Source organism: Artemia sp. Qi Xiang Cuo, chromosome 1 (genome assembly GCF_049724085.1).
Source record: "Artemia sp. Qi Xiang Cuo chromosome 1, ASM4972408v1, whole genome shotgun sequence".
Classification (NCBI taxonomy): Eukaryota; Metazoa; Arthropoda; class Branchiopoda; order Anostraca; family Artemiidae; genus Artemia; species Artemia sp. Qi Xiang Cuo.
This window is the reverse complement of record NC_142794.1, coordinates 71,698,512-71,721,106: the sequence shown is the minus strand read 5'-3', so window position 1 is coordinate 71,721,106 and position 22,595 is coordinate 71,698,512. Positions and strand designations below refer to the sequence as shown.

General features: G+C 34.6%; 1 protein-coding gene and 1 pseudogene across 1 annotated transcript; one reads left to right on the top strand and one right to left on the bottom strand.

The window, feature by feature from the left end:
- Positions 1 to 1,337: 1,337 nt before the first annotated feature.
- LOC148956682 (ATP synthase subunit b, mitochondrial-like) lies at positions 1,338 to 14,811 on the bottom strand. Its single transcript, XM_089091739.1, has 4 exons — positions 14,742 to 14,811; positions 12,692 to 12,876; positions 8,440 to 8,628; positions 1,338 to 1,587 (listed from the first exon to the last, which is right to left on the bottom strand). The coding sequence occupies exons 1-4, from the start codon at positions 14,809 to 14,811 to the stop codon at positions 1,435 to 1,437; spliced, it is 597 nt and encodes a 198-aa protein (XP_088947865.1). The 3' UTR covers positions 1,338 to 1,434.
- Positions 14,812 to 14,888: 77 nt separating this feature from the next.
- Positions 14,889 to 22,210, top strand: LOC148956681 (ATP synthase subunit b, mitochondrial pseudogene; annotated as a pseudogene).
- Positions 22,211 to 22,595: the final 385 nt, after the last annotated feature.

Below are 22,595 nucleotides of genomic sequence, written 5' to 3'. Positions count from 1 at the left end.
TTGTTTCCCCTTCGATGAAAACACAAATCCCTTCGTGGAAAAACACAAACCCGCATGCGTCGAAATTTTCCAGCGCATGTGCGAAAACGTACTCAGAACTCAAGGGAATAGCTAACTTTAAGAAACAGACCGTGTAAGAAAACTGATTAATTATGTGAGGTTTATTAGCAATTCGTGGAATTTGGCTGATTATTTTGTAGCAGCGATAAAGGTTCAAGAGCAGCAAATAAATTGAAGCTCATATAAAATAAGGAAAGGGTAATGAAGATTTTTCGCATCATGCCTATGGTTTAAAATAGTTTTTGCGTTTTTTTTTTGCAAAATCAGGGCGTAGCTTGAATTTCGATTTTTGGCAAAACGCAGAATGTGCGACCTAAGGGTAAGAGAAATACGAATGCCATAAGAACTTTGGTATGAAAAGAAGATCGATCAGAAAGAAAAAGAGAGAAGTATCTAAGGGTGTGAGGACTGTCACCATAGAGCTGAAGAAAATTAAAAGAGGCACAAGAAAGACAACTCGATAATTCATCGACAAGCAATAGGTTCAGGTAAAAAAAAAACTTAAGAAAAAACCTGCAAAACCACTGCGGTCTCGTGCAAAACACAGTATGTCTGAATTACCGTTTGATTATCCCTAGTGGACGGGAACTAACTGATGAACGGTTTACCTGGATCAATACAAAAAATGCATCCAAAATAAAATCAGTAAACTATAAAGCAGTGAAAATGAAATCTGATTGTTTCGACTGGTTATGTGGGAACTTACATTAACACTTGTATCTTAACAAATTAAGAAAAATCTGGAATTCAATTATTAATGGAAAAGTATCCGTATACGAATATGCGGTTTTTCGTAGTTGTGGATGCAAAGTTTTAAAAAAGAAAAATGGTAGAAAAATCAGAAAAAAAATAAGCTACAACATATAGCATCAAACAGCTTAAGAAGATGTTGCCTTTGAAGGTGCAGTTGTCAAATTCAACTAATTATTTTGCTTATTTCCACGGTTCAACGTGGCAACACCGACAAAAGCGTGTCACTGTCCTATAAATTTCAAAATTTAGAAAAAAAACAGAAGAAAAATCTTTTGATTATGATTTTCAGGGATGAATAGACCTAATTTGGGTTCAACAGGAGACAAAGAATGCTTTGCTGTCTTTGTTAGTTTAATATACGATCCAGAATACGACAACACTGCGAATAAAACCAAATTAGGCATAAATAAAGAGGAATCCGTTGTCCGCGGACAAGGAGGACTTAAAATGTCGTATTTAAGTGGATATCTCGAAACATGATACAAAAAAGTTGTCAGTCCTATTTCCAAAATACAAGAAGAAAATTATAAAACAGAAATTAAACGCTATTTTATTTCATTTTAATACAGAATAGAGCGGCAGTAGCTCAAAAAATATTTAGGCCTTAATTGACATGGCCTTTTAATCTGAAATACATTTACTGAGCATTAGACGCTCTTGTTCAGGGGTTATTGATTTCATTACATTTCTAACAATCCAGTCAACCATGTTCTTCTGTTTAATTTGACGCTGAGCTCGTTCGGTTTCAAGGTGGTAGTCCAGACGCTTCTTAATCTGTAAAGTAGATAATGTGCATTATTTGGGAGCAGCAATAAATCAAATTTTGTTGAGCGAGGGTTCCCACCCTGGGGAGTAGGTCCATCATTTTTATTTGGGGGGTGGGGGGAGAGGGGTCCATTTCTGGATAGTCAAGGGGCATGGTCTATATAATATTTTTTTCTCTCTAAATTATGGGGGCGACCCCCCCCCCCCAAACGACGCCCCCGCTCCCATCCCTTCATATCTTTGGTTAGTCGAGCCGAAAAATGAGTCAACAATTCTGCAACGCGAAGCGATAAAATTAGTAAGTTGTAACAGGCTTAACATGATAAAAAAAACGTCGACAAGAAAAATAAATTCAAATGAGGGACAAATTTTGCTTTTTCAGCCAGCGACAAAGCAACAACGAAAAAAAGCAGATTTAGAAAACCGTCTTCTGTGCTAATAACCCCATCCCCAACTCAAATATTTTTAGTAAGACATATAAAAATCTGTTGTTGTTTTTATAGAAAACATCTGAAACTCCCTTAATAACTCCCAAATCGTATGGCTCGCTTATTCGCCTTAAAAAAAAATTAAAAAAAAAAAATTAAAAAGAGATTGCATACCAAACACGAAACATCAATATAGAGGACAGAGAACAAAACCTCTTGCAAAAGGTTTTTAGATCTTTTCTTCTTTTACTTTGAGCCAGTGTACGAAAATTATCGGTCAAATTATTTTATCTGTCAAATCGAGAAATCTTAAAAAATGGTGAATAGGATATAATATATCTTTTTAAATAGGAATTTTCAAAGATAGCACCAAGATACAAAATTGGAGTTACTTCTTTAACTAAATTCTATTTATTTACTCGCACTTTGATATTAGTCCTCAATAAGACTATAAAGACCTAAAAAAAAAAACAGATTGCATACCAAAGATGCATACCCTCAATATAGAGAACAGAGAACAAAAATTGGTATTTTATCTATTTTAGGCAATTTGCGTATTTTAATGGTATTTTACCAGTATTTTACCGGTATCTTACATATTATACTGATATATGTTACGAGGGCTTGGAATTTTCACAGCCCAAAAACGCGAAGAGACTGGCAGTAACAGGTTTGGATATGATTTTATTTTGTGTATAGCTGTATTACCCAGTTTAAAAAGCCGTCTGTCTGACCTCAGTCTCTTGTTATCTGAACGATAAAGTGTATTATAGTACAGATAATTATAATTTTGAAATGGTGAAATAGAAGCTGAAATAGAATTATGTTAGTTCTGTAATCGTTTCGAGACAGAAAGGGCTACAAGCAGGATTGACACATGACAAACAAGAAAAAGAAAATTAAACAGCAAAGAAAAACGAGGGTAATGTCAGCCAGTAGACAGAAAAGAAGTGAAAATGACAAAAGCAGATATTTCGTCATGGACTTCCACCCAGTCTTCTTCAGTGCTCAAAAAAAGATGGAAAACTAACCTTTTGAAGTAACTCTTCACAGAGCAGAAGAAAGACTGGACCAAACAAACAAAGCCATAATATATGAATGACTATTCACTAATTAGATTGGACAAGAATTCTCTACTTTGATATTGACTTAGCTTGTCTACTCACCTAACTTTATTTTTAAAGTGTAGTCAGATGATTTTAATTTAAACTGAAGAAAAAATGTTATTTGAATCCTTTAATTTCAGGTTATTATAAATTGGTTTTATAGGAAAATCTTCAGTATCTCTATTTAAAAAAAGGTCTCTATTTATGTATTTTTTAATCTTCAAATGCCTTCATAAAAGAATATGGGAAACCATTTGCTTCAGATATCAAAGTTGCCTTATCATAAAGGACTAAATGATCTGGATTTTCAACGATTTTTATTTGTATTTTCGTATCCCAGAGAAATTTTTTGTTCATGCCGTCGTTGCCCTGGGAGCTGACGATTACCCTTCCCTACTAAAAATACCCCCCGTGGAGAATTCCCCCCGCCCCACGGAAAGCCTCCCAATTTCCCCCGAGATAAGTCCGGACCTTCATTAGAAGCGAAATTGAAACTTCTCCTCTCCTGTTTAAGCTATAGGCAATCGTATAGCATTTCCTATAGTAGAGACCCACAAGGATTCAGATTACTAATATTTGTTCATTTATTTTTTCCCATAGGCTTTTCATGTGGAAGGGGTGGTCGAATAAATTTTGGAGGAGGCTAACTCAATTAAAGATAAAAAGATCCAGTGTCCTTTTCTAAGATTTAGCCTACTTTTCAACTAATTGCTACCAAATGTGTTGTTACTGACTACAGAGTTTGAACATTCTGCTATGATCCAGTACTTATTTAATCAAAGTGTTACAAACCAGTTTTTTATTTGAATTCGGTGCTTTTATAAGTAAATGAAAAACAATATGTATATGATGTGAGAAATGTGGCTGAATGCGGTTGTTTAAACATGCAAGGCTGTTGGGGTAACATCTCTTATGTTTGAATATAGAAAAAAAATTTCTAACATGATTTTACTCCCAAATAATGGTAGCTATTTTTTACAAAATGAATATCCAAAATCAGGCACTGTCCGAGTGCTAAGGTTATAAATTAGACAATTAATTAAATTGATGGAACTCTAGATGAAGGGGTATTACCTTTTTTAAGCCCAGGAAAATCAGAATCATCGAAATATTTCATTAAGATCTGAAATATATGCTTAAAAAAGAAATGCTCAACGGGTCTTGTAGCTACAGGCCAACTCTAAAACACCAATTTTACACTATATTTCCAAGGAAGTACCATATTTTAGCCTGTTTTACTTACCGAGTTTTTATTTTACGGTAATTTTACAACACTAATACAAAATATCTTCAAAAATGAGATCCTTCATGGAGGCCACTGAGAAACAAAGTTCAATTTCCTTTACAACTAATTTCCATTAAATAGCCAACAACTTCAAATTTAACCTTGCCTGAATGAAGATAAATTTACGTAAGGTATCATATGTCTCAACTTATTTTTATGTTTCTTCCGCCAGGTGTGGGGGTGGGAGAAGGACAAAACAGAGGCCCGGGCTGAGACTCGGAGGGATTTTTTTCTTTTTTTACTTTGATAGTACTTTTTCGGATAATATTTTAGTGAAAACATATGCGAAAACAACAACCAAAATAAACACAGGGAGTTTCTTCTCTGAGTAAAAAAAAACAATATAAAACTGTACCCCGAAAAGTACGCTAATATTAGGAATAAAATTTGAGTAAATGACAGAGAAATAGTTCACACCAGGCATTTAAGCTCGGGGAGGAATATGGATCCGCCCCACCACCCACATCTCTTACTTTTTTGGTTTTTTCCTATAATATCCTAGATTTGTCTTGCTATTCGCCTACATTGTTTGTTTTCATTTAGATTTGTGTCCCCAAAAATTTGCCCCCCCCCCCCTCAAAAATTCCTTGCGTTCACATATAAATGAGCATGTATATAAGGGGCCACTGCCCCCTCCCGTAATAAAAAGATGCTACGATTCCCCATGACGTACTTTTTTTCATATAACTATTTTTTTACCCCTTTCGAAATTTATGCATACGTGCCTGTTACAAATAAGAGTTGATGTAACAAAACCTGAGAGTTGTTGATGTACAAAACTTGATGTAACAGGTTGTTTTTATGCTTCAAATATGACCTAAAATCAGTAAAATATGATTTTTCTTCTCCTGATCTATGATTTGAAACTACAGAGCCTCCAGGTTCAATCAATTAATCAATCAATCAATCAATAAATTTATTAATACTAAAAAAAAAAAAAAACAATTACAAACTTAAAGTTTATACACGCCCAAGAAGCTCAGCTTGTAAAGGGCCAACAAAACAAATAAGACAATATTATAAAGCACATAAAAAAAAAAAAAAAATTGGATAAGAGACATTTATGAAAATAGGAGAATTAACAAGAAACTTCACAAATAACTGAAAAAAAAATATATATATATATATATAAACGAAGAAGAGATTGGAAATAGGATTAAATAAAAAAAATATATATTCAGATATATATATATATATATATTTTTTTCATTAATATTTTCATTTTTTTTCGTCAAACATAATTATGCATAATCAAGTTCTGTAAAGCATTTTCGAAGTAGGTGTGGCTTCTTTCTCATGCAAACCGGTAGATCCACCTCCACAGGTCCCAAACCTCCTATCGAAATCTTTAATAGGCATTTTCTTATATTTTCGACATAATTAACACATCCTTTTTTTTAATTTCCGCCCACAAAAACAACTCTTACATGTGTGCATTCATATATTTATATTCTTTTTTAAAACTATTATCCATGAAACAAACCAGTGACTTTAACTTAACCCTCTCTGGGAGAAGCTAAATTTGAATAAAATATTGTCACTTTTCAACTTATTGCTATGTTTCTTCATATTACAAACAAATGTTTTATTCTGATCTGAAGAAACAGTATATTCATACTAGGAAACAGTTCAGTTTATCCTTTCTTCTGGGTTAAACACTATAATGACAAAATTATTACTTCACTATGATGAACAAAATATTATTTATCAGATTTGTGAAGTCGCTTCCAGTTTAACCACCCTCCCTCTCCTCTAAAGTCTGAATATAACCCTAGGCTTTGTACACAAGTTTCCTAATTTTTAGCAGTATTTGTCATTATGAACGAACTGCTGATGAGATATAAGTAAAAATAAATCAATATGCAGTGGTACAAACTATTGTATATAGCTTACGGCTATATCTTGGTATTAGGAAGGGGGAGTGGGGCTGGGTCACAATTAAACTAAAAGCGAATCTATCCAATAAGTAGCGATTTTTACAGTGAATACTTTATTTCTCTTTCAAAAGTAACATCATAATAACGAAATTTTTACTTTACCACATTCATAATTATTTCTATTTATTAAACAGTTCGTGGTAACGAACTGTAAGTAAGGAGCCCTGCGGCTCAATAGTAACCGAAACTCTAAGAACAAAATTTTTGATATCAATAGATATACCAAAAGAATCGGTTTACTATGCTGATTCCAAATATACAAGATTCATTAAGTTTAGTATTACCCACCAAAGGCAATCGGCCTAAAAAAATTCGCCTGATTTTTGAAAAGGGAAGAAACACCCTAGAAAAGTCAAAGAAGCGTAATGGAAATCAAACCGTTAGATTAAGCATATTAGAAAACCCTACTGTAGAGGTTTTAAGCTCCTATCTGCCAAAAATAGAACTTTGTATTTTTTTGCCAGAAGAAAGATCATGGATGCGTGTGACCCAATGGTCCTAGAATACCGGGAGAGGGCTAATTCTAACGGAAATGAAAAGTTCTAGTGCCCTTTTTAAATGACCAAATAGATTGGAGGTTAACTAGGCCTCCTCCCATGCTCTGCTTTTCCACAAAATCGTTCGATCAAAATTTTTAGATGGCCACATTGTCCAGCATAGTGGTAAGGCGATATAAGTATGCCTTTGGAGACAACATGACTCCCTACCGCCCTCGGGGAAAGGTCTTTAAGTTTCAAAATTTGCCCATTTTTTACGTATACTATTTGTTATTCGGAAGTAAGCATACATTTTTCGAGTAACGGGGGGGGGGGGAGGGTTGAATTTTCGGCTGGGGGAATTTTCCAAAGGGAAAATTTTCCATGGAAAGGAAAGTTTCTAGGGGGTGAGTCTTTCATAGAAAATTTTACACAAGGGGAATTTGCCAGAGTTCCTATACGAATATTTTTTATTTGTCTTACGTTCTCTTTGCCAACTCAATTTTACGCGTGAAGATGGTAAGAGTGGGGTGAATTTTCACCGGGATTGAATTTTCTCGAGGATCTTTCCATGGGGAGGGGTGGGAGGTTTCCGTGGAGGTGGAGCCAGATTTCTTGGCATCGTTTAAAAAAAGATAAGAAATTCAACAAAAAAACAAGTTTTTTCACCCGAAAGTAAGGAGCAACATTAAAATTTAAAACGAAAAGAAATTATTACGTATATGACGGGGATTTCCCCCTCCTCAAAACTTCTCTTTTTACGCTAAAGTTAGAATTTTATTTAGATTATTTAAGAACAACTCCTGAAACACAAAGGTCGTTTAATTAAAACAATATGAAGCTTTTTTAAAAGTACTAAAAAGCTTCAGCGTGAAGAGCGGGGTGTTGAGGAGGGGGAAATCCCCTCATATACGCCATAATTTCTGTTCCTTTTAAGTTTTTATGTGCTCCTTACTTTCAGTTGAAAAAAAATTATTCAATCTAATTTTAAGATCGCTTCCAGTTTAACTGCATTCTTAGTTTTGATGGTTTGTAGCATTTTTTGGATTTGTTTTTAATCTGAAGTTGGTTCATAAAGCCAAATAATGTTAATAAATAATAATAATAATAATAAAATAAAAAAAAACCTTACCAAATCAAGCAAACTAATTATACAGCCTGGGACTATATCCAGATTTTAGGGAGAGAGGACTGGGACAGGGGCGTAGCTCCAGCATTTCATTGAGGGGGAAAAAAAGTTCCACATCCAGAGCGTCAAGGGGCATGGGCTATATAATAGCTTTTGTCCAATTTATTGGGGGGGGGGCAATTGCCCCCTTGCCACCCCCAAACGACGCCACTGGACTGGGATGCAGTAAACTGGAAGCGAATGTGAACATTTAATAAAACATAAATTGTCAGAATGTAATGAAGCAAGAGTTTCGTTATAGTAATGTTTGCTTCAGAAAAGTGGCTGATCTAAACTGTTTTTATTTATTTACATTTTTTTTTAAACACCTAAATGACCATGTAATGAATATTATTGAAGCGATTTTTTTTCGATTTGAGGATGTGGTACAGGGGGTGGGGTAGAAGTGTTTTACTACGGTTAAGGTCATGGCCTTAAGCGGCCCTATATATATCTCTCACCTCGGTATTAACATGGTGGAGACGAGCTCTGTATGCGGCTTCCAATTGAAATTGTACATTTTCCTTTTTCGCTTGGAAAAGCATAACTTGTGCTTCAGCACTTTTCTGTGCTTTTTCTTCCAATGTTATTGCCTCTTCAAAACCAATTTTGGAGGAATCTTGATATTCTTTGAAACTTGACTCAATTTCCTGAAATAAAATATGTATTATTTGTAATCTCATGTTTAATTTAAAAGGACAGAGAGAATGAAAAACGCTTCGCTCTCAAAAGAGCAAAGCCCTTTTAGTCGCAAGGTCAAATGCAATCGAACCTATCTCTTTTCACTTCTTCCAATCCGTGCCAACCATTACTTTCTAGATATTTGAAAGGTAGTTCCGGATGAGGAATGTCTAAAATGAGGAACATACTTGTAAGGAGTTTCAATTACGCTGCACAAAAGTAACTATTCGTGAAAAAAGTTCGCTATACAAAAAAACGACTAACCATTTGTAGCTGAAGGGGTTAAACTTGGGTTGAGATTACTTGAAGAGTTTATAAAGTGACTATGATGTGTAACCCTGAGGAGAAGGGGGATGGAAAGGCTAGCCCTCTCCCGAAATCTCAGAACCAATCCCTAATTCCCATTTGTTTATAAACAATATAAATCGTCAAAACATCGTTTTATCGATTATCCCTCCTCTTCTGACAAAAATGATGCGCACATCTCTGGCTTTCACCAACGCCATCAAATTTCAATAATAGAAGTTATTTATGAGTGTTCTGAAATTTCTTAATGTAAACATTCTTTATGTGCTTAAAATAATAACATCAATGATGGCTTTCGTTTTCCATATTATAAACGCCCAGGGAATAATTGTACCTGTCATGAAATTGACAAGCTTTAAACCGACCAGTTATTAACAAAATATACTATCGTTCCTTAGCTGGGATAGTATAGAGCACATAGGCACTTGGGAATAATTTATCTTATTTTATGAAGATAACTACAATTCAATTTTTCAAATTGAAACAATTTTTCATTATTTGACAAAGGTCAAATAAAAAGAACCCATCATTTTCTGGCATTTCATAGGTTTTTGGTCTCAATTCTATCGGATTGGCACCCTCCTAGGAAAGTTCTCGGAAAATACCCTAAAAATAGATTAAAAACTGGCTATTGGTGCATAAATATATTTTATTTTAAAAACTAGGAAACAATTTCCAGAGACTTTTGTTTTGTGAAGGGCCTACTAATACGGTTTGTGTTATACTTTCCTAAAAATAACAACTAGTTCCTATAACATAGGTTTCCTATACAGAACGTTGCAATACAGATAAAATTAAGAACTTAAATATTAAAATTGATATTATTATTAGAATGTAAAGGAGGGACTAGTGCGTGGTAAAAGACTAGTTGCAGATCCGACACTATAAAGTATTAACCAAAAAAACAAGTTTTTTTTAACTGAAAGTAAGGAGCGACATTAAAACTTAAAACGAACAGAAATTATACCGCATATGAAAGGGGCTGTCCCCTCCTCAACGCCTCCCTCTTTACGCTAAAGTTTTTTATTGTTCCAAAAAATAAAGTTGTGAGACAGAGTCAAACTTTAGCGTAAAGAGCGAGGCGTAGAGGAGGGGACAGTCCCTTTCATATACGGAATAATTTCTATTCGTTTTAAGTTTTAATGTCGCTCCTTACTTTCAGTTATAAAAAACCTGTTTTTTTCAGTTAATTTCTGAACGTTTTTGAATTAATGCAGCTTTGATTTTGGCTCACCGTACATGAATAATTAAGACGAAATTCGCAGATTAATTTTTCTTTTTTTGGCTAATTGGCTTTCTCAAAATTTTGTTGTGACGTAACTTACGAATCAACTTACGTAACGAATTTCTATATTCGTATGTTTTTATAACGTATATTAGGGAGTTCACTCCCTAGTCAATACTTCGCTCTTTACGCTAAAGTTCGAATTTTGTTCGAATCACAAACCCCTGTATCACAAAGGCCGGTTAATTAGAATAGATAGCTCTTTTGAAAATACTAAAAAAAACTTTAACGTAAAGAGCGAGGTATTGACTAGGGGGCGAACCCCCTCATACACGTAATAATTTCTATTCGTTTTAAGTTTTAATGTTGCTTCTTACTTTCAGTAAAAAAAAAAAAATTCTGATCGTTTTTTAAATAATGCTGGGAAATCTGGCACCCCCTTCATAGAAATGTCCCGTCCCCCAAGGAAATAAACTCCATGAAGAGATCCTCCCCTGTAACCCCTACTCTGAACCCGACCCCTCACTAGAAAAAAATTCCTCCTGAAAAAGCCTGTATACTTCCCAATAACCAATACTATATGTAAATAATGGGCAAAGTTTATAACTTGCAGCCCTTCACCCGGGAACAATGGGGTATTAAGTCATCCTCAAAGATATATCAATTAGATTTTTGACTATTCTGAACAAAAGAGCTTTCTCGAAATTTTGATTGGATGACTTCGGGAAAAAATGAGCGCGGGAGGGGGCCAAGTTGTCCTCCAATTTTTTTGGTCACTTAAAAAGGGCACTAGAACTTTTAATTTCCGTTCGAATGAACCCTCTCACGATATTCTAGGACTACTTGATCGATACGATCACCCCTGGGGAAAAATACAAAATTCCACATTTTTGCAGATAAGAGCCTGAAACCTCTATAGTAGGGTTCTCTGATACGCTGAATCTAATGGTGTGATTTTCATTAAGGTTCTATGACTTTTATGGGTTGTTTCCCCCCTTTTTCTAAAACAAGGCAAATTTTGATAGGTAAGAATAAACTTGATGAAACTTATATATTTGAAATCAGCATAAAAATCTGATTCTTCTGATGTATCTATTGGTATCAAAATCCCGTTTTTTAGAGTTTTGGTTACTATTGAGCCGGGTCACTCCTTACTTACAGTTCGTTACCAAAAACTGTTTGATATAGTGCTGTAAACCTTGGTATAAGGAAAAAAGAAGAAAATAAATAAGATGAATACATAAGGAACAAAAGTTTCTAGAATTCTTTAAAAAAATGATTCTGTTCAATAGAAATGTTAATGTGTTTAAGGCTCAGCATTTTAAGTGCAGAAACATTTGGACTTGTTTAAGTCCTGGTTCTATGTGATTTGCTCAAAACAGAAAAAGTGCCTTCGAACTTTTAAAAATATATAGATTCATACATATCTTAATGGGGAACCTATTGAGAGAGTGGAAGGGTTTAAAAGTCTCAGTCATTGATAGATGCTAAAACTGACACTTCTAGTAAAGCTAGGCAGCATTAGCAAAGCTTGTTCCATCTTTGACCAGCTCTGCAAACCACTAAGGACTAGAGGAGAAATCAACATCATAACAAAAATCAACCCTGTGGTATCACGGTAGATTGGTAATGTGCTTGGAACTACAGGGCCCAGGGATCGATCCTTGCTGTGGCAATGTTGGGCAACAAGGTTGCTACTTGTCCCTGTAAAAATAAGACCCAGCAACTGAAACATCGTTTCGACGCCCTAGGCACCAGCAATGCCTCTGAAGGATCTTTATTTAATATATTAACAAAGCTAAAAACGTACTTAGCATGCGTGCGTTCAATTTTGTTACGTGATTGTGAGGCCTCACGGCTCAAGGCCGAGGAAGAGCTTCAGCTTGGCACTCTTGAGAGCAAATGCCCACGGAACATTAGCAACATAAGGATGTCCCAAAGAATCAGCAACCAACGACTGATAAAAATATGCAGTCAAAGCTTGAGGTTTTCACTTTGATCAAGAAAAGAAGTCTCAAATGGTTAGGCCACGTAATGAGACAACCGGAAGAAACCCTGAGACGCCAGGAACTGCAAGCAGCCCCTCCTCCTTTCTTCATGAAAAAACCAGTCAGAGGAAATCTTGGAAATACATGACATACAGAGCCTAATAAAAGCATCTGGTCCAGCAGCTTCTTGATGCTGAGTTGGGCTGAACAAGATGTGGCTCAAGGCAAGTGAGTAAATTGCAGCTTATTAAGAAAATGAGCTAATCACTCAAGGCACATGGACGCCATCCCGAATTTTTCCAAGGAGCAGGGTCAAGTATTAACAGAGGCTTCTTTTCTTTTTTACAACATTAATTCTTGCAGAATTACTCTTTTATGGACAGCCTTAAACTTAAAAAAAAGAAATGAATAGCAAACGTAATTGCAAACATCATTCTATAATAAACATAAAAAATAGCTTCTTGCCGAAATCCTTTAAGTAAGGAATAGGACTAGCAAATGAGTAATACTTGCCCCAATACCCTTGTCAGCAAAGTCGGCAATTTGCTTACCAAACTTTTTAACACCATAGGTTCCCATAATGGCAATAGCAACACCAGTATAAAACTCATGTTCAATGACATAGATTTCCTTTGAAAGAAGAAAAGCTAATGCACCAGCACCAAGAACATACGGTCCTGAAACACAAAGGAAAATAACTGGTTAAACAGCTTTAAAACACATGAACCAAGACAGTGGACAGTACCAAGGACAGTGAAAATGGAATCTAATTACACGAATTAGTACAGTTAAAAAAAACTCGAAAAATCATGAGCTCAATTTAAAAAAAAAAACAATTTCATATGCGGTTAAGAAGTTTTGGGTAGAAGAAGACACCAAATTAGATAGAAAGAAAGAGAAATGGGCGTGGTGGCAAACAGCAGAAATAAGCTAAAAAATGTAGCACCAAAGAGCTTAAGAAAGTACAGCTTTCCTTTCAAGGTTTTGGGAATCAACAAATAGTTGATGTTGGAGTTTTTACAGATAAAAAACAATGCCAAAAACAATTAACCAGTTTCGCTTATATATTTTCACAATTTAACACAGAAACACAGACAGAAATATGATGCTGCCACAAAAATTTTATAGTTTTGTAAAAATCAAAAGAAAAATCTAGGAAAATCGTGGTTTAGAGGAGTCCTATCCTATGGACAAAAATCATTTTATTTTGCTGTCCTTTGGACTTTTAAGTGAGAGGAAGAAAGGGGGTCTTATGCTATTTGGACATAATTTAATCAGAAAAAACTAATATAGAAACATTAACATAAATTGGTCTTTAAGTTATAGAATTTTACTGAATTTTTTGGAACAATAAACTTTATTTTTTGGAACAATAAAAAACTTTAGCGTAAAGAGGGAGGCGTTGAGGAGGGGACAGCCCCTTTCATATGCGGTATAATTTCTGTTCGTTTTAAGTTTTAATGTCGCTCCTTACTTTCAGTTAAAAAAAACTTGTTTTTTTGGTTAATACTTTATAGTGTCGGATCTGCAACTAGTCTTTTACCACGCACTAGTCCCTCCTTTACATTCTAATAATAATATCAATTTTAATATTTAAGTTCTTAATTTTATCTGTATTGCAACGTTCTGTATAGGAAACCTATGTTATAGGAACTAGTTTTTATTTTTAGGAAAGTATAACACAAACAGTATTAGTAGGCCCTTCACAAAACAAAAGTCTCTGGAAATTGTTTCCTAGTTTTTAAAATAAAATATATTTATGCACCAATAGCCAGTTTTTAATCTATTTTTAGGGTATTTTCCGAGAACTTTCCTAGGAGGGTGCCAATCCGATAGAATTGAGACCAAAAACCTATGAAATGCCAGAAAATGATGGGTTCTTTTTATTTGACCTTTGTCAAATAATGAAAAATTGTTTCAATTTGAAAAATTGAATTGTAGTTATCTTCATAAAATAAGATAAATTATTCCCAAGTGCCTATGTGCTCTATACTATCCCAGCTAAGGAACGATAGTATATTTTGTTAATAACTGGTCGGTTTAAAGCCTGTCATTTTCATGACAGGTACAATTATTCCCTGGGCGTTTATAATATGGAAAACGAAAGCCATCATTGATGTTATTATTTTAAGCACATAAAGAATGTTTACATTAAGAAAGTTCAGAACACTCATAAATAACTTCTAGTATTGAAATTTGATGGCGTTGGTGAAAGCCAGAGATGTGCGCATCATTTTTGTCAGAAGAGGAGGGATAATCGATAAAACGATGTTTTGACGATTTATATTGTTTATAAACAAATGGGAATTAGGGATTGGTTCTGAGATTTCGGGAGAGGGCTAGCCTTTCCATCCCCCTTCTCCTCAGGGTTACACATCATAGTCACTTTATAAACTCTTCAAGTAATCTCAACCCAAGTTTAACCCCTTCAGCTACAAATGGTTAGTCGTTTTTTTGTATAGCGAACTTTTTTCACGAATAGTTACTTTTGTGCAGCGTAAGTTTATACAGATACTCCTTACAAGTATGTTCCTCATTTTAGACATTCCTCATCCGGAACTACCTTTCAAATATCTAGAAAGTAATGGTTGGCACGGATTGGAAGAAGTGAAAAGAGATAGGTTCGATTGCATTTGACCTTGCGACTAAAAGGGCTTTGCTCTTTTGAGAGCGAAGCGTTTTTCATTCTCTCTGTCCTTTTAAATTAAACATGAGATTACAAATAATACATATTTTATTTCAGGAAATTGAGCAAAGTTTCAAAGAATATCAAGATTCCTCCAAAATTGGTTTTGAAGAGGCAATAACATTGGAAGAAAAAGCACAGAAAAGTGCTGAAGCACAAGTTATGCTTTTCAAAGTGAAAAAGGAAAATGTACAATTTCAATTGGAAGCCGCATACAGAGCTCGTCTCCACGATGTTAATACCGAGGTGAGAGATATATATAGGGCCGCTTAAGGCCATGACCTTAACCGTAGTAAAACACTTCTACCCCACCCCCTGTACCACATCCTCAAATCGAAAAAAAATCGCTTCAATAATATTCATTATCTGGTCATTTAGGTGTTTTAAAAAAATGTAAATAAATAAAAACAGTTTAGATCAGCCACTTTTCTGAAGCAATCATTACTATAACGAAACTCTTGCTTCATTACATTCTGACAATTTATGTTTTATTAAATGTTCACATTCGCTTCCAGTTTACTGCATCCCAGTCCAGTGGCGTCATTTGGGGGTGGCAAGGGGGCAATTGCCCCCCCCCCAATAAATTGGACAAAAGCTATTATATAGCCCATGCCCCTTGACTCTCTGGATGTGGAACTTTTTTGCCCCCTCAATGAAATGCTGGAGCTACGCCCCTGTCCCAGTCCTCTCTCCCTAAAATCTGGATATAGTCCCAGGCTGTATAATTAGTTTGCTTGATTTGGTAAGGTTTTATTTTTATTTTATTATTATTATTATTATTTATTAACATTATTTGGCTTTATGATCCAACTTCAGATTAAAAACAAATCCAAAAAATGCTACAAACCATCAAAATTAAGAATGCAGTTAAACTGGAAGCGATCTTAAAATTAGATTGAATAATTTTTTTTTCAACTGAAAGTAAGGAGCACATAAAAACTTAAAAGGAACAGAAATTATGGCGTATATGAGGGGATTTCCCCCTCCTCAACACCCCGCTCTTCACGCTGAAGCTTTTTAGTACTTTTAAAAAAGCTTCATATTGTTTTAATTAAACGACCTTTGTGTTTCAGGAGTTGATCTTAAAGAATCTAAATAAAATTCTAACTTTAGCGTAAAAAGAGAAGTTTTGAGGAGGGGGAAATCCCCGTCATATACGTAATAATTTCTTTTCGTTTTAAATTTTAATGTTGCTCCTTACTTTCGGGTGAAAAAACTTGTTTTTTTGTTGAATTTCTTATCTTTTTTTAAACGATGCCAAGAAATCTGGCTCCACCTCCACGGAAACCTCCCACCCCTCCCCATGGAAAGATCCTCGAGAAAATTCAATCCCGGTGAAAATTCACCCCACTCTTACCATCTTCACGCGTAAAATTGAGTTGGCAAAGAGAACGTAAGACAAATAAAAAATATTCGTATAGGAACTCTGGCAAATTCCCCTTGTGTAAAATTTTCTGTGAAAGACTCACCCCCTAGAAACTTTCCTTTCCATGGAAAATTTTCCCTTTGGAAAATTCCCCCAGCCGAAAATTCAACCCTCCCCCCCCCGTTACTCAAAAAATGTATGCTTACTTCCGAATAACAAATAGTATACGTAAAAAATGGGCAAATTTTGAAACTTAAAGACCTTTCCCCAGGGGCGGTAGGGAGTCATGTTGTCTCCAAAGGCATACTTATATCGCCTTACCACTATGCTGGACAATGTGGCCATCTAAAAATTTTGATCGAACGATTTTGTGGAAAAGCAGAGCATGGGAGGGGGCCTAGTTAACCTCCAATCTATTTGGTCATTTAAAAAGGGCACTAGAACTTTTCATTTCCGTTAGAATTAGCCCTCTCCCGGTATTCTAGGACCATTGGGTCACACGCATCCATGATCTTTCTTCTGGCAAAAAAATACAAAGTTCTATTTTTGGCAGATAGGAGCTTAAAACCTCTACAGTAGGGTTTTCTAATATGCTTAATCTAACGGTTGGATTTCCATTACGCTTCTTTGACTTTTCTAGGGTGTTTCTTCCCTTTTCAAAAATCAGGCGAATTTTTTTAGGCCGATTGCCTTTGGTGGGTAATACTAAACTTAATGAATCTTGTATATTTGGAATCAGCATAGTAAACCGATTCTTTTGGTATATCTATTGATATCAAAATTTTTGTTCTTAGAGTTTCGGTTACTATTGAGCCGCAGGGCTCCTTACTTACAGTTCGTTACCACGAACTGTTTAATAAATAGAAATAATTATGAATGTGGTAAAGTAAAAATTTCGTTATTATGATGTTACTTTTGAAAGAGAAATAAAGTATTCACTGTAAAAATCGCTACTTATTGGATAGATTTGCTTTTAGTTTAATTGTGACCCAGCCCCACTCCCCCTTCCTAATACCAAGATATAGCCGTAAGCTATATACAATAGTTTGTACCACTGCATATTGATTTATTTTTACTTATATCTCATCAGCAGTTCGTTCATAATGACAAATACTGCTAAAAATTAGGAAACTTGTGTACAAAGCCTAGGGTTATATTCAGACTTTAGAGGAGAGGGAGGGTGGTTAAACTGGAAGCGACTTCACAAATCTGATAAATAATATTTTGTTCATCATAGTGAAGTAATAATTTTGTCATTATAGTGTTTAACCCAGAAGAAAGGATAAACTGAACTGTTTCCTAGTATGAATATACTGTTTCTTCAGATCAGAACAAAACATTTGTTTGTAATATGAAGAAACATAGCAATAAGTTGAAAAGTGACAATATTTTATTCAAATTTAGCTTCTCCCAGAGAGGGTTAAGTTAAAGTCACTGGTTTGTTTCATGGATAATAGTTTTAAAAAAGAATATAAATATATGAATGCACACATGTAAGAGTTGTTTTTGTGGGCGGAAATTAAAAAAAAAGGATGTGTTAATTATGTCGAAAATATAAGAAAATGCCTATTAAAGATTTCGATAGGAGGTTTGGGACCTGTGGAGGTGGAACTACCGGTTTGGATGAGAAAGAAGCCACACCTACTTCGAAAATGCTTTACAGAACTTGATTATGCATAATTATGTTTGACGAAAAAAATGAAAATATTAATGAAAAAAAATATATATATATATCTGAATATATATATTTATTTTTATTTAATCCTATTTCCAATCTCTTCTTCATTTATATATATATTTTTTTTTTCAGTTATTTGTGAAGTTTCTTGTTAATTCTCCTATTTTCATAAATGTCTCTTATCCAATTTTTTTTTTTTTTTTTTATGTGCTTTATAATAGTGTCTTATTTGTTTTGTTGGCCCTTTACAAGCTGAGCTTCTTGGGCGTGTATAAATTTTAAGTTTGTAATTTTTTTTTTTTTAGTATTAATAAATTGATTGATTGATTGATTGATTGATTGAACCTGGAGGCTCTGTAGTTTCAAATCATAGATCACGAGAAGAAAAATCATATTTTAGGCCTACTGATTTTAGGTCATATTTGAAGCATAAAAACAACCTGTTACATCAAGTTTTGTACATCAACAACTCTCAGGTTTTGTTACATCAACTCTTATTTGTAACAGGCACGTATGCATAAATTTCGAAAGGGGTAAAAAAATAGTTATATGAAAAAAAGTACGTCATGGGGAATCGTAGCATCTTTTTATTACGGGAGGGGGCAGTGGCCCCTTATATACATGCTCATTTATATGTGAACGCAAGGAATTTTTGAGAGGGGGGGGGGGCAAATTTTGGGGGACACAAATCTAAACTAAAACAAATAATGTAGGCGAATATCAAGACAAATCTAGGATATTAGACGAAAAACCCAAAAAAGTCAGAGATGTGGGTGGTGGGGCGGATCCATATTCCTCCCCGAGCTTAAATGCCTGGTGTGAACTATTTCTCTTTCATTTACTCAAATTTTATTCCTAATATTAGCGTACTTTTCGGGGTACAGTTTTATATTATTTTTTTTTTACTCAGAGAAGAAACTCCCTGTCTTTATTTTGGTTGTTGTTTTCGCATATGTTTTCACTAAAATATTATCCGAAAAAGTACTATCAAAGTAAAAAAAGAAAAAAATCCCTCCGAGTCTCAGCCCGGGCCTCTGTTTTGTCCTTCTCCCACCCCCACACCTGGCGGAAGAAACATAAAAATAAGTTGAGACATATGATACCTTACGTAAATTTATCTTCATTCAGGCAAGGTTAAATTTGAAGTTGTTGGCTATTTAATGGAAATTAGTTGTAAAGGAAATTGAACTTTGTATCTCAGTGGCGTCCATGAAGGAATCATTTTTGAAGATATTTTGTATTAGTGTTGTAAAATTACCGTAAAATAAAAACTCGGTAAGTAAAACAGGCTAAAATATGGTACTTCCTTGGAAATATAGGGTAAAATTGGTGTTTTAGAGTTGGCCTGTAGCTACAAGACCCGTTGAGCATTTCTTTTTTAAGCATATATTTCAGATCTTAATGAAATATTTCGATGATTCTGATTTTCCTGGGCTTAAAAAAGGTAATACCCCTTCATCTAGAGTTCCATCAATTTAATTAATTGTCTAATTTATAACCTTAGCACTCGGACAGTGCCTGATTTTGGATATTCATTTTGTAAAAAAGAGCTACCATTATTTGGGAGTAAAATCATGTTAGAATTTTTTTTTTCTATATTCAAACATAAGAGATGTTACCCTAACAGCCTTGCATGTTTAAACAACCGCATTCAGCCACATTTCTCACATCATATACATATTGTTTTTCATTTATTTACAAAAGCACCGAATTCAAGTAAAAAACTGGTTTGTAACACTTTGATCAACTAAGTACTGGATCATAGCAGAATGTTCAAACTCTGTAGTCAGTAACAACACATTTGGTAGCAATTAGTTGAAAAGTAGGCTAAATCTTAGAAAAGGACACTGGATCTTTTTATCTTTAATTGAGTTAGCCTCCTCCAAAATTTATTCGACCACCCCTTCCACATGAAAAGCCTATGGGAAAAAATAAATGAACAAATATTAGTAATCTGAATCCTTGTGGGTCTCTACTATAGGAAATGCTATACGATTGCCTCTAGCTTAAACAGGAGAGGAGAAGTTTCAATTTCGCTTCTAATGAAGGTCCGGAATTATCTAGGGGGAAAATGGGCGGCTTTCCGTGGGGAGGGGGGAAGCCTCCACGGGGGGTATTTTTCGGAGGGAAGGGTAATCGTCAGCTCCCAGGGCAACGACGGCATGAACAAAAAATTTCTCTGGGATACGAAAATACAAATAAAAATCGTTGAAAATCCAGATCATTTAGTCCTTTATGATAAGGCAACTTTGATATCTGAAGCAAATGGTTTCCCATATTCTTTTATGAAGGCATTTGAAGATTAAAAAATCCACAAATAGAGACCTTTCTTTAAATAGAGATACTGGAGATATTCCTATAAACCCATTTTACAATAACTTAAAATTAAAGGATTCAAATAACAATTTTTCTTCAGTTTAAATTAAGATCATCTGACCACATTTAAAAATAAAGTTAGGTGAGTAGACAAGCTAAGTCAATATCAAAGTAGAGAATTCTTGTCCAATCTAATTAGTGAATAGTCATTCATTTATTATGGCTTTGTTTGTTTGGTCCAGTCTTTCTTCTGCTCTGTGAAGAGTTACTTCAAAAGGTTAGTTTTCCATCTTTTTTTTGAGCACTGAAGAAGACTGGGTGGAAGTCCATGACGAAATATCTGCTTTTGTCATTTTCACTTCTTTTCTGTCTACTGGCTGACATTACCCTCGTTTTTCTTTGCTGTTTAATTTTCTTTTTCTTGTTTGTCATGTGTCAATCCTGCTTGTAGCCCTTTCTGTCTCGAAACGATTACAGAACTAACATAATTCTATTTCACCATTTCAAAATTATAATTATCTGTACTATAATACACTTTATCGTTCAGATAACAAGAGACTGAGGTCAGACAGACGGCTTTTTAAACTGGGTAATACAGCTATACCCAAAATCATATCTAAACCTGTTACTGCTAGTCTCTTCGCGTTTTTGGGCTGTGAAAATTCCAAGCCCTCGTAACATATATCAGTATAATATGTAAGATACCTGTAAAATACTGGTAAAATACCATTAAAATACGCAAATTGCCTAAAATAGATAAAATACCAATTTTTGTTCTCTGTTCTCTATATTGAGGGTATGCATCTTTGGTATGCAATCTGTTCTTTTTTTAGGTCTTTATAGTCTTATTGAGGACTAATATCAAAGTGCGAGTAAATAAATAGAATTTAGTTAAAGAAGTAACTCCAATTTTGTATCTTGGTGCTATCTTTGAAAATTCCTATTTAAAAAGATATATTATATCCTATTCACCATTTTTTAAGATTTCTCGATTTGACAGATAAAATAATTTGACCGATAATTTTCGTACACTGGCTCAAAGTAAAAGAAGAAAAGATCCAAAAACCTTTTGCAAGAAGTTTTCTTCTCTGTCCTCTATATTGATGTTTCGTGTTTGGTATGCAATCTCTTTTTAATTTTTTTTTTATTTTTTTTAAGGCGAATAAGCGAGCCATACGATTTGGGAGTTATTAAGGGAGTTTCAGATGTTTTCTATAAAAACAACAACAGATTTTTAGATGTCTTACTAAAAATATTTGAGTTGGGGATGGGGTTATTAGCAGAGAAGACGGTTTTCTAAATCTGCTTTTTTTCGTTGTTGCTTTGTCACTGGCTGAAAAAGCAAAATTTGTCCCTCATTTGAATTTATTTTTCTTGTCGACGTTTTTTTTATCATGTTAAGCCTGTTACAACTTATTAATTTTATCAATTCGCGTTGCAGAATTGTTGACTCATTTTTCGGCTCGACTAACCAAAGATATGAAGGGATGGGAACGGGGGTGTCGTTTGGGGGAGGGGGAGGGGGGGTCGCCCCCCCGAGGAGGGGGGTTGCCCCCCATAATTTAGAGAGAAAAAATATATTATATAGCCCATGCCCCTTGACTATCCAGAAATGGACCCCTCTCCCCCCACCCCCCAAATAAAAATGATGGACCTACTCCCCTGGGTGGGAACCCTCGCTCAACAAAATTTGATTTATTGCTGCTCCCAAATAATGCACATTATCTACTTTACATATTAAGAAGCGTCTGGACTACCACCTTGAAACCGAACGAGCTCAGCGTCAAATTAAACAGAAGAACATGGTTGACTGGATTGTTAGAAATGTAATGAAATCAATAACCCCTGAACAAGAGCGTCTAATGCTCAGTAAATGTATTTCAGATTAAAAGGCCATGTCAATTAAGGCCTAAATATTTTTTGAGCTACTGCCGCTCTATTCTGTATTAAAATGAAATAAAATAGCGTTTAATTTCTGTTTTATAATTTTCTTCTTGTATTTTGGAAATAGGACTGACAACTTTTTTTGTATCATGTTTCAAGATATCCACTTAAATACGACATTTTAAGTCCTCCTTGTCCGCGGACAACGGATTCCTCTTTATTTATGCCTAATTTGGTTTTATTCGCAGTGTTGTCGTATTCTGGATCGTATATTAAACTAACAAAGACAGCAAAGCATTCTTTGTCTCCTGTTGAACCCAAATTAGGTCTATTCATCCCTGAAAATCATAATCAAAAGATTTTTCTTCTGTTTTTTTTCTAAATTTTGAAATTTATAGGACAGTGACACGCTTTTGTCGGTGTTGCCACGTTGAACCGTGGAAATAAGCAAAATAATTAGTTGAATTTGACAACTGCACCTTCAAAG